This window comes from Aythya ferina (genome assembly GCF_964211825.1).
Source record: "Aythya ferina genome assembly, chromosome: 5".
Lineage (NCBI taxonomy): Eukaryota > Metazoa > Chordata > Aves > Anseriformes > Anatidae > Aythya > Aythya ferina.
This window is the reverse complement of record NC_140301.1, coordinates 5,642,343-5,655,830: the sequence shown is the minus strand read 5'-3', so window position 1 is coordinate 5,655,830 and position 13,488 is coordinate 5,642,343. Positions and strand designations below refer to the sequence as shown.

The 13,488-nt window shown below is 36.5% G+C and overlaps 1 protein-coding gene across 1 annotated transcript in view; it reads right to left on the bottom strand.

Annotated features, from left to right (window-relative positions):
• OTOG (otogelin) overlaps window positions 1-13,488 on the bottom strand; it is a 106,941-nt gene that overhangs the window by 31,170 nt on the left and 62,283 nt on the right. The window contains exons 32-35 of the mRNA XM_084521940.1: window positions 12,949-13,107; window positions 10,537-10,815; window positions 995-1,112; window positions 21-100 (exon numbers count right to left, since the gene is read on the bottom strand). Of these exons, the coding sequence (XP_084378066.1) occupies window positions 21-100; window positions 995-1,112; window positions 10,537-10,815; window positions 12,949-13,107 (636 nt within the window). The remainder of the gene's footprint in view (window positions 1-20; window positions 101-994; window positions 1,113-10,536; window positions 10,816-12,948; window positions 13,108-13,488) is intronic.

The following is a 13,488-nucleotide window of genomic DNA, read 5'->3' as shown; positions in this document are numbered from 1 at the left end:
ATATTTTTTTTCAAACATACAGTCTTCAAAATACACGCATCTTTGAGTGATTTCATCCAGCAACATATTGAGAGGACACACAGGGATGCATCCTTCCACTCTAGAAAAAAAAACAATCATTATTAACTAATTGAAGAGTATTGTCAACTATCAAGCATTTAATTTTAAGCAAACACTATTAATTTATAAAGTAGTTTTGAGTAGAGAGCCTTGTTCTATCTAAATCTCATCATCTCAGTGTACTCCTTCAAAACATCATTGCTTACATTCCATGGCTTACATTCTCACATAGACCTAAGCTAAAGCATGAACTCAGTGATATTCAGCCTGAATGTTCACAGGTTCAACGGTAACTGTTGTCACCTAAGAAACGCCACAGCTTTTTTGCACACCAAAATCTACATGACACTTTTGCAAAACTTAGTACAAATTAGTAAAACAGAAAAGAAAAATGCCAGGACAGACACAGTTGTTGAAATGCCATAATTGAGTGTGGTGAGGCACTGGAACAGGTTGCCCAGAGAAGCTGTGAAACACAACCGGCCCAGGAGGTTTTCAAGGCTAGGTTGGGTGGGGCTTTGGGCAACCTGATCTAGTGCAAGGCATCAGTGCCCATAGCAAGGGGGTTGGAACTAGATGATCTTTAAGGCTCCTTCCAACCAAACCATTCTATGACTCTATGATAATGAAAACACAACTATCTGAAACAACATTAACAGCATTTCTTTTTACTAATACACTGTAATACCTTCCAGCATGAAAGCTACAAATATACTTGTAATTCCAAACTCTGGCAGTACTCATCTAACTGCTGTCTAGAGACATCATTTTCATGCAGCTGCCACAGCAATTTTTATTTCACTTCTTTTCTTCTTCATTCATCTCCTTCCACATGAATACAGATCTGCTGTACTAAGCCTACATCTGGTCACTCATATGCTTATTATGCTGTGTATTACACAAATTACATAATTTTCCATTTGCAAAAACTTACTTTGGTACTGCCTGACAGTTTTGTCCCAAAGGATCCCTGCATGTTTTGAAACAAGGACTTGCACAGGCATCATAATGCCATTCACATGCAGAACGCGATATAAGTTTGTATTTGGCATCTGAAAAACAACTAAGATCTGTTAATTTCATATATATTTCTACAAACACACACATATATATAACACTAAGAAGCACAGCTAGTTCACTGCAGCTCTAAAACTTCTACTGTTTCTACCTGTATTCCCTACAAATAAAATTGTTAATATTTTTTGACTGTTTAGGTCTTTGTGAAACATAGAGAAACAGTATATTGCAGAGTACTGGCTCTGCAACCTGTATTGCTCTTTGCAGTATAAAACATGCCATGTTTACTGCATTTACAATCACTTGAAAATAAAGCCACGTAAGTCAGAACTGTTGTTTTAAAAAGCTTTTGAAAAGCATAACAACAATGAATCTTGTGGTTATTCAATTAAAATGCAAAAACAGGATAAAGATTCAGTAAAATTCTTGCTGTTACGATCAAAAGAAAAAACACCAGTTGGAAACACTGATATAATTTATTACACAGTGTATCATAACTGTGGTTTGCCTGGTGTTAAAATTAGCCGAGATAGGTATACTAACTTTTATGATACAATTGCATTTTAAAAGCTAAAATGAACACAAATAACCAAAGCAAATAATCTGGTATTAGGCCAATTCAGTCTCTTTACAACAATGCATCTTAACAGTTGATCTTCTCAGAAACACTTTAAGATAGGCATTCCAAGAGAATAACTGAAACCTAAACCATTTTGAACCTGAAATTCTAACTGGTGGTCAAAGCAACTGAGAAATGATCATATTTTGTCTTGGAAATTTTAACTGAAAATATATATTTCAGCAAACAAAATGCTATCAAAAAATAAAACACACAATGGCAAACTGAAACCCAGCAAAACCAACCAACAAACCCACCCACCCACCCGCCCAGCCAACTTGCCTTCAGAAAATCTATGTAGATAATGTTTATTGAAATGCTTCAAATCTGGATAATTGAAACCCAAAGTACAAATACAGGTAAAGGAAGAGTTAAAATTCAGAGTGAAAATAAACATAAGTAAGGATCAGTTATACAATACTTATTAAATTATGCAATGACTTTACAGAATGAATGTAAAGATGACAAATCAATGGACTCAGTCATAGACTGAATATAAAAAAAAAACAAACTCAGAGAAACAAAGTTTCGGCAATCATACGGGTGGCATACATGGGGGCATACACTTGCATGTTCAAATGCATTACATGCTTTCCTTTTCACTATATCTCTGTCCCATCTGCATGCAGAATGGTTTCCCATATCAATGCTGGATGTACTCCAGTGGCTCTTCCAAGTCTGTGTGACTTATTCAATCCATCTGGATTTTGGTACCTGAACTACAACAGCCCACCTCAGCTCCTTCCTGTAGCAGCCAGGGTAGGGCATTGGCACTTTCCTTACATCTATACCTAAAGAAAAACACCACCATGACATATTTGTCTTCTCTAGACTGCTAAAAGTGGTCTGAAACCTATGTGGTTCAGAGCCTGTGAACAATAGCTGCACTTGAACAATACTTATATTAATGACCAGAAAGAGAATGCTTACTGCTTAGAAGGACTTTCCATTTTGGGTCTTTGTAAATCTTTTTGCTTTTAAGTTTTGCTGATCTTTACTGATACACAGAGACTAGTTCTTTTACACCTTCCTCGCGACACTCATCTTTCCTGGAAAATCCTAAGAAAACATTTTTCCTGCAATTTAGCAGCATCTGCACTTATGGTTAGTTACTCCTCTGCAATTATTAACCATAAATGTCTTCCTTTTTAGTACAAATAATTATCTTAAATCAAAGGTATAAATCAAACTCAGACACCCACACCCTTATTAGAGTAAGAGTGTGTATGTTGCCATCTAGTGTTTTAACACTTTTAACATTTTGTCCTACACAGGGACATGGGTGCTGCTTTCAAAAACATGACTCTTAATGACAATAACAAATGTATTTACAAAGTTACTATCCTATACAGAAATAAGAACACTTCCTGAATTAATCTGTGAACCTTCTTGTGAAACTGACTCAAATTATGTAAATCTAATGGAGGAAAGGAATTATTTCCATACATTTTGGAATGTCTGAATGACTGATGCATCAGGTTTTGCATTCACTGACAGGTCAGAGTAAAAAGATTTAAGGACAAATGTATATATGACAAAAAGAACACATCTGAGACCTACTGGAACAAGCGTTCACTACCCATAGTAACAACCAGCTACCACACTATATTCTAGCACAGTCTAGGAAATCTCATTCATCAGACTACCTTAGACTAGGTATGGAGACAGATCCATAACTTTTAACTCAACAGTAATCATAACAGAAGTTTCAAACACAATAAAGGCACAAGCTTGGTAGAACACATCTGACAACCTGATGATGAATGCCAGTTTCTCAATTTAGCAGAACAATGATCTTGAATTAACACTTGCAACTGCTGAGCTTAACATCTTTTCTCTCATTCTTTATATGAACTTCATCTTTTATGAAGCTATTGCCCCATTTCCCTCAAGCATTCCTAGAGATTACGTTCAAAGAGTTTGCAGGCATTGCATGCCTTGATAGGAAATAGTGTGGAGCTTGTACATAAAGGCATACAGCATTTGCTGAGTGCAACATGAACATCGATTTCCATAAGGAACTAACAAAATCATGCTTTTCTGCAAAATTTCTCGCTGATTCTGCAGAACAAAGGACAGACAATAGATGAATCCATGAACCTTGTCATAAAAATGATTTTCAAAGGAGAGCTGTAGAACCAATGGGTGCTTAATTTTCTAGTCAATGGATGTGAAGGTACTCAACATGCCATACAAAGCTCTATTCATTTTTTGTAGTGTGTAAATTGTATAAAAGAACAGACCGTATCACCACAGCAAGAGCTGAATATATTCCATAAATTGGTTTCCAGAATCTCCAAAGTTTTCAGTACATCTCAAGTAAACCCATCAGATAAAGTGAAATACATGCTTTATGAATTATGGGAAAATGCCTCTACATCATTGGACAATTTTCAGCTTATATTGATTTATTTTTATTCTTCGTATTTTAACTTTTCATTATTGACAACATCACTTCTGGAATGCCTATGCAGCTCAAGGACCTACCTGACTGTGATAGCCACCATGAAAAACACACAGCAAGATGCAGTTCCTGCTTACAAAGTTTATGCTAAATAGAGATAAGGCAGAAAATGAATGTGAGATGAAACAGGCAGTCTTGTTCTAAACTACAATGAATTCAAGACTAAGCCAAGAGAATAATAAAGTATCCTTAAATCAAGGTAACGTAATAGATATTTTTGCCTCTTTTCACTACCTTTATATATAAACTATGAACCTAATACTCAGAGTCACTGGGGTAAAAGGAAAAGTAGCAACAATGGGCTCTAAAGCCATTTAAAGTACCTCTTCCAAAACTGAGGGTAATACTCCTTTCACTCTCTGTATTGATTTTAGATATTAAGTTTTATGCCAGAACTCGAGCACTGCTCTTCCCATCACAGAAAATACCATTGCTCAGAAACTGGATTTCACCAGCACAGGGCATGAATGCTTTATACTATTCAGGAGGCTAATCAGCCACCTCCACTACATGCTTCCCATTTTTTTAATAGTTAAATTCCCCCAACCAGCAAGCAGTAACATGAGCTTACTGTACTCTGTGCAACAGTACTGTTCACTCACAACAAAAGAATGATACACAGTTTACAGACAATGAGTCAAGATTCTTGTATCAGACGTGTTTTCCTCAAAAGGATTTACTATGGCATTTGAAGATAACCATGTACCTCCTGGTGAAGTCTCTCAGCATTTGTCTTCTATTTGGTGACAGAGCAAATCCTTAACAAAATGATGAAGTACGCCCTGGATGGCAGTCGTTCCTGTCAACATGCCAGCTGAGCCCACATTTATAGAATCACAGAAACACAGCATGATTTGGGTTGGAAGGGACATTAAAGCTCACACAGTTCCAACCCCCTTACATGGGCAGGGTCACTTCCCACCAGACCAGGTTGCTCAAAGCCCCATCCAGCCTGGCCTTGAACACCTCCAGGATGGGGCATCCGCAGCTTCTCTGGGCAACCTGTTCACCCTCAGAATAAAAAATTCCTTCCAAATACCTAATCTAAACCTACCCTCTTTTAGTTTAAAACCATTCTTCTTGTCCTCTTACTCCCTGACAAAGAGTGCCTCCCCAGCTTCCCTGTAGGCCCCATATAATGTCTCACCAGAGCCTTTTCTTCTCCAGGCTGAACAATACCAACTCCCTCAGCCTGTCTTTATAGAAGAGATGCTCCAGCAATCTGATCATCATTGTGGCCTTCCTCTTGATGTGTTCTGTTATTTCCACATCCTTCTTGTGCTGGGGGCCCCAGAACTGAAGGCAGGGTCCAAGTGGGGTCTCACAACAGCAGAGCCAAGGGGGAGAATCCCCTCTCTTGTTCTGCTGGCCATACTTTTGGCTCATGTCATCATCATTTTTTTTCATCATCAATTTATTCTCATCGTTTGTTACTCTCTCATTTATTATCCTAATAATTTATTTAATGGCTTTAAACTAAAAAAGGGTGGATTTAGACTGGATATTTAGAAGAAATTCTTTACTCTGAGGGTGCTGAGGCAGTGGAACAGGTTGCCAGAGAAACTGTGGATGCCCCATCCCTGGTAGTGTTCAAGGCCAGATTGGATGGGGCTTTGAGAGACCATTTTTGGTCTAGTGGGATATGTCCCTGCCTGCAGTAGGCTGGTTGGAATGAGATGATCTTTAAAGTCCCTTCCGAACCAAAACATTCTATGATCCTATTTTACCTAACAGGAGCTGAGCATATAAATGGTTATGGTACTGTAGAAAGCTTTTGTATGAATGTGCTTATACATTTTGCCAACCCCATATGTATTTCTCTCACATGCTTGGACTTCAGAGAAGCATTTATGATCTTCATTTTCTGTGGATTTCAAATTTAATTCTGTGGTAATAAGAACAGCCAGTACTTTAGTAGAACTACTAGTGTAATCCGATGAAGAGTTTTAATTTTATTTTTTACCACTGACAGATTGTGGTGTTCTGTTGAGTCACAATTATCTTTCTTAGTACCTTGGCCACTCTGTGTGTGTGTGTGTATTGACAATACCTACTGGTCACAAGTCTATCCTGCCATTTTTTATATTGACTTCTACCCCACAAGAATAACATTTGCCATTGTCAGAATAATTTCTTGCTATGTTCAAAAAATCTATTTACTTGAAAAAAAAAAAAAGTTTAATTATACTGACTTCAACAGAAGGTTGTATTTAAAATAAAGGTTAAGACTATGAAAAAAGGAATTTAAACTCTCCTTCTCATCTTGTACCTTTTTATTTTGTTACTTTCCCCAAAGATTTAAAATAATTTAGAAGGCAGAAAAAAATTTTTTAGAATTCATTCTATTTATAACAGCAGCAAAACTCTGCTTAGTAACTCAGATTGCCTATCTCCTCAGTTACAAGTTTAGTAACATGAAATACTATCTACCCACTTAACACGTACAAACTACCAACAAACTCTGCCCATGACTTTCAAGTTTCTGCAATGAGAAACGTAAGCAAGTATCACTGAAAAGAATGAACTTTGTGCCTAGCCAAAACATAACTGAAAGCAAAATATAATTATCTACCTTTCAAATACTTTAGCTTTATTTTACTATTATGCTGGTGGATGAATATAATCCTGTTAACGTAACTATCTAATCTCCTCCTATTTATTCACTCAAAAGCAGGAGGTCAAACATTTGTCTTTGTGGTATAAATGGGAAAGATGTTATAATTCTCCAGGAACCTCAGTTTAATTCCAAGAGCTACTCAGCAGATGTGTTTAGGGACATACTCGGAATTTGCAGGTAGAATAGCAGGTGCTCAGCATTATCCAGTCCCAAGCCCTAGGTCATGATCTCTAGGACTGGCAAAGCATACAAGCTCAATTTAAACTTAAGAGCAATTCAGCGTAAGTAAAACAGGGCATTAAAAAAATAAATAAATCTATTGATGGAAATAGGTATGAGTAAACAGAAGGTAACTAGTCAACTATATCATGTATAAATCTGACTAAAGACATAAGAGAATTTTGTAAAAAATAAATAAATATATAAATTTAATTTTCAGTTTTGTACCGTGTTTCTGTACCATATTATATCTGTATAAGATACAAACACTGAGAACAAGCAAAACGCCCTGTATCAAACATTGATAAATACCTCTGTGTGCAGTGTGCATATATCTACTGCATCTTGAGATTTTATCTGAAAATTCTCTCTGAGACAGCCGTTACATTTAAAGCAAGTTAGTTTTTTAAGCACATAGCTAACCTTATTAAGAACTTCACCACAGGATTTACATAGTGCAAGTTACTTACATTTTTATAGTATATATAATATTAATCCACAGTGATATTAAAAGAGTAACGCATCTTATGATAATTCTGTGAATGGTAAAGTCAACCAACTTGAGAACATGATTTAAAAAAAAAAAAAAAAAAGATCAATTCCTGACTTCCTTTAATCTCTCAATAATTTCAAATTTGAAACTTGACATCTCTGTCTCTGCTGTTCTGGTCAGACTAAGTGTATTCTTTCAGCTGAATGCATAACAAAATAACCTACTGGCAAGTAAAATTTCCTGCAAAGAATGTAAAATCTATTTTCTTGTGACTACGAATATTTCCTTGTTACTATACATACTCTAGATACTCAAATTCAGTTATCAACTCAAACGCCCAAATGTTTGTGGGAACAGGAGGGCAAACAAATCTAACTATAATGAAACAACTCAAGTTAAAACCTGAGGTGACTATTCATGGAAATACTTCACAGTATTAGCCCATCCTATCTGTGTAATTTATAGTCAACGTATTTGAATGTGACAATATTTATTGCTATGAAACTGGAAAAAGTGACTCGTCAGCTGACTTTAAACAACCACGTATCTATTGCTGTGGTGATCAGGTCATTTAAAATTCTTCCTTTTGAATGTGCGTCACAGAGTATGAAGAAGTCTCATGAGGAACTTTCTGGCCAAGGGGATTTACTGGGCCTATTATTCTGCTCCCGATATTTATCCTCTGATTCCGCAGGAATAGCTGTTCCCGGTTCAAGAGTTTCTGATCTAATATGCAAAGCATTTACAACAGTCAGCAGGAAATCCAATATGCTTTTGCCTGTGCTCTCTGGAGCTGGTGTAACTTTTCCATTAACTTAAACAAATGCTGCTGTATTTTTAGACCGTGTAATTACCCTACATCAGCAGGCTGGGCCTTGTGAAAGTACACTGGAGAAAGATTCGAGCCCTGTGTTTCTCTGCTTATAAAACTCTGAAACCCAAGCCCTCGGATGTGGTGATTAATGAAATGCCTCTAGATCATTTGATCTGATCCCACTTGCTGAGGTAAATTGTTTTAGTTTTCCATTGGCATAGATAGGATTTTTTGGTATAATGACTGGAAGGTAAAGACTTCGCACTTGAAAAGACATACCACCCTGTGTTAATGGATGACCACTGAGAATTGGAACATGTTTTAGCCTTCTTCATTCCTTCCTCAAAGATGAAAGACTAAGGAGATATTTTTGTTATGTCCAAAAAAAGTTCTTTGCCTGAAATGCTGTATGAAACCCTGGTAACAGCATTAGCTCTGTAATTCTGCTGTTCAAAAACCTCAACAGCTCTGCAATTTCAAGCATTTGTCAAGAGGCAACAGGCATTTGGCAATGACAAAATCTGTCGTTTTTTCTGAAGTTGGAGTGTGCCAGTCAACAGCTGCATTAGGCTGTCATCATAATGCACCACAAAACATCAGCAGATTCACAATGCTACCATTAACGCTTTAATTCAATGTTTTGATAATAAGAAGCTCCACGAGGCATACAGTTGGCCTCTTCTGTCACAGAAGTCAACGCCTACTTCAGATTTGACTATGCCAAGAGATTCATAATGGTCACAATAAAACATGGCCAGGCCATGCTTTGTTTGTTACAACAGCACATTTTCTTTTTTTTTTTTGCTTGTAAAACAAAGTCTTGGTTTCAGAGAATGAAGAACTGGTTTATGAAAATTGTGTTACCAAGAATACCTATTAAAATATTTTTGCTACACCAGTAAATGAGTTACCGATATATTTAAATTTACAGCACAGTACAAAGCATTAGAACATAAAAATAATAAACACTTATTGTGATTTGGGAATTTTATATAGTGCACAAAGGCCAGTAGGTTTCAGCAATTAGTAGTTGTCACTGAGGTTCATAAAAAAGTCACACAGATGCATTAGAAGCATCTGATATATTAAGACAACCTGATAATGCAATAAAGCAATAAATAAATCATTAACTAATAAAGCAAATGATAGTTTCATGAAAAATCTGCTTTCTTTTATTTTACAGTCCCATATAACTTCTTGTATCTCATTCCTGATCTGTAAGGCCATCTTCATTTCAGCACATGGCTCTCGAGTACGTGAAAAGACTTATTTCCTGTTGTGAAAAGACTTATTTCCTGTTTTGCTTGTTTGTTTGTTTGTTTTTTTACCAATCTAAATGAGACAGAGTTTGATTAATTGTGGAGTTTTTAATGCATGGCGTTTGTCACCAGTTCTTATGGCAGCAGATTCTACATCCCACAAAGTGTTCTAAGAATGTTGCCAACATTTGTGTTCCTTACATCTCCATGGAACGTGACTACTGTTAGGGAACAGGAATCTCTGAAGAAGGTACAAACAGCCTCACAGCAGTCTACTTTGCATATTCAGAAGCTGCAACTGTCCAAGAAATATTAGAGAAAAAGACATCTGGATCCCCAAAAACAGGCATATATCACCACTTATGTGGCACCTGAAACACTAGGGCACAGCCTCTGTGAGTTGGTACATGGATAAGGTCAAGGTGTTTTTCAGGTGAAATAAGGTTTGAGAGGTGTAATCTACAGGCATGTCCTTAGCACCGGATAGCACGACTTATGAGGCCACAAAGTTTACGATGAGAATGTACAGAAAACACAATCAGAAGGAAGGGAAGAGAAAACATCATCCACAGACCTTAACATAGAAACACACATTCCTTTTTTTATTTTTCTATTCCCTTTGTGAATCCATTATTCATCAGCATGAATTTTCTATTCCTTGAGAATTTCCTCACAACCCACAAAGCAAATATTGCACAGAAACTTTGCTATAGTCTATGCATTTCCAAAACCAGTTGGCAAATACAGTGAAGTTGTGTGGGTATTTAATGACTTGTGACAAGAAAACAGAATCTCTTCCTTACTACAAAGCTCAAAGAAGATTTTGAGCCTGTCACAAACAAATTATCTGCACCTTCCAGTGATGCTGGGGAGAAGTAAGAAATATAGTCACCTCTGAAAATATCATTAAGATTCAGCTTATATTTCCATGGGGAACAAAGTGATGTTCATAAAATACAACTTTAATTACCTACCTACTAGTTTAAAAAGGATTGACAGTCTGAATTCCTCTGAATGATGGTACTTCAGAAGCTCAACTGAAGATGCAGAAATGTGGATGAAGTATCCTGGTTTTGCAAATGATTCAAAGGAACTGTAACCAGAAAGCCATGTATTCTTGTGTATAACAAATGTCGATTTGTTGTGAAACTCTTCGCTTTTTTCCCATTTAGAAAGAACGAGGGTATTGTTGGAGGACAACTGAAGAAAATAATTAGGTCTCTCAGCTGTTTCAAATGAAACCAAGTTGGAATCTGAAAGAAAAAAAAAAAAAAAAAAAAAAAAAAAAAAAAAAACACATAAGTCATTCACGTGCCATAATAAACTAAAGTCACTCTGATGTAACATACTGCTATCAGTAGCATGGCCAATGAAAACTGGCAATGGCCTTATCAATGAAAATGCCCTGAATCTTTTAAAGAAAATATAATTATATATGGATTTTAGAGTCCTAGATTCTGACTAACACTTGTTTTTTTTTATTAGGACATTTGCCTACACCAGGACAAAGGAATATAGCCCAGCAGTCAATTAGAACTTCAGTTTACAGCCTTTGCTAACCATTTATTTAATAAAAATGTAAACTTCACCTAATTAGCTTTGCAAGTTATGCTTGCTGTCAGGAATTGATAGCTCAAGAGCTCAGCTTTTCATTAAAAATAAATTACAAAAATGTATTTTGCATTCAGCTTACAGATTTATGTATTCATTTCTAAGCAGTCAGCTCTCCAGCCCTTCCCCCAAGAAGGTTTACAGCAAAGCCTGTTTTCTGGCAAATGTATCCACATGATACCTTACCCTTAAAACAGTACTGCTGATTTCAAGCAAGCCCCTGTACGATCAATTGCAGAGTGGCAGATTTTGAGCCTGTTACAGGCATCTGTTTCTTACAAAATTACTTCATTCTGTTCTGCTGTAAACTCTTCTATTCTGTTGAAAAAAGCCATTAAACTACTGTAAAATCAACTAACCCTCCAGACCTGGATAGCATTTCTTGGGGAGGAAAAAAAAAAAAAAAAAAAAAAAAAAAAAGCACAGAAAACAAATGATCTCTATTAAACAGATCCAGTGGTTTTTTTTGTTTGGTTGGTTTTTGTTTTTTATAACATGTATGGAAGATCAGCTTGGTTTTTGAGCATAAAAAATTTGACTTATTTGAAAAACTTAGTTGCACTTGTATCTTTTTAATAATTGCCTGTAGCAAGTAGCTATCTGTTCAATAATGACAGACACTCGGTATGATTTAGAATACCTGCCATACAGCCAATCAGTTTCAAGATCCAAAATTTTCAGTGTCTATGATTTATCTGAAACTGATGAAACATATCAATTTTTCTGAGGTAGTGAAGAACCAACAAAGACACATAAATGAAGACATGGATATGAAAAATACAGCACTGATTTTACAAACTCCTCCATGGCCAAATGATGAAATACTATTCTCTTAAATTGAACTATAAGGCACCAATTCCACTTGCCAGGTTCAATTTTATACAGGAACAGTAGGACTGACCCTCCCTTTCCAAACCCAAAATGAATGCAATGTACAAGTCTCAAAGCTATGATTAATAAAAGCAATCTGGCCCTGGATATTCTGTTACATGAGCTCTTGTGTCAGTTCTATAGACAACAGTTAAATGCTTCTCAGTTTTTCAACTGACCCTTACCCCTTGTTTTTGATTACACAAAGACAGCCACCTTCAGGCTGTCCAAAGACATGATCAGTAGACTATAAGCAGTAAAATTATATTGAGGCTTCAGTGCTCTGTGAGCAGTAAAATTGGGTATGCAGACAACTATAGCATTTAATCAATGTCACAAAGTGCTGAATATATTCTTGTAAGTCTTCTCAACCTGTCTAAAGGTGTGCAAGACTTATTTCATCTGCTGAATTAACAACAGATTCCTTCACTGGGAAACTTAATTCAGGACAGGAAGACACATTCACAGCACACAACTTCAGCTCAAGTTGGAGCCAATGGTCATCTCTGTACAAGACAATAAGTGATGGTGGCAGACTGAGTGAATTAGAGAATACTTTTCTTATATCATCTCTTTCCCATTCTTTTCCATGTCCCAGTTCTGCCTGAGGAAAGGTGGAAGGAGCAACACATATCTGAAGCACTGGGCTATAATACTGGTTTGGGGGCTTCTGAAGGTTGGGGTTAGAGAAGAATTGTTAGTTTTTCAACTAAAAGTATCTGTTTCTAAAGCTAACATCATGTAATTAAACCAGCTAAATCAAAACTTTGGCAGACAACATTAAGGTGCAGAATCAGCTGACATGAAAAGATTTTTTTACCCAGGTCTGTAGTTAGACATAGGCTAGTATTCAAGGAGAGAATGTGCTCTGCCTTACTTAAGCCTCTACATTACAGGGACTTTACCATGTGATTTGGGTTTATAAAGTCCTGAAGTAAGCATAAAGCTCACTGCGTGTCCATCTTCTTGTCTCACAGGGAAAACAAAACCATCCACCAGTTTCACTGCCAGTACAAATTCCCCATCCAAGTAGCTGACCAGTTTGTATGGGCCCTTTCCCAGAGCTGTGGAGAAAAAAAAAAAAAAAAAAAAAAAAAAAAAAAAAAAAAAGCCAGAATTACCTTTCATGCCCAATGTCACACATGCTTGAGTTCTACATAACAATACAGCACACGAAGAGAAATACATCTCTATGCTCTGAAAACTCTAGGTGCTATATACTAAACTGTAATGACAACCAAAACAAAGTTACACTCTTTTAGAAAATACCTGTTCTCAAAACTATCCAAATTACCTAGACACAGTACTGAAGAGCTGAAGACTCAAGACCTGAAGACTCAAGACTTCGAGACTCAAAACTTGAGACCTGAAGATTCAAGACTTCTCAAGACTCACCATTAGCTTCTCCTTTTTCTCCTTCTCATCCACTTTTCTAAGTTAACTGA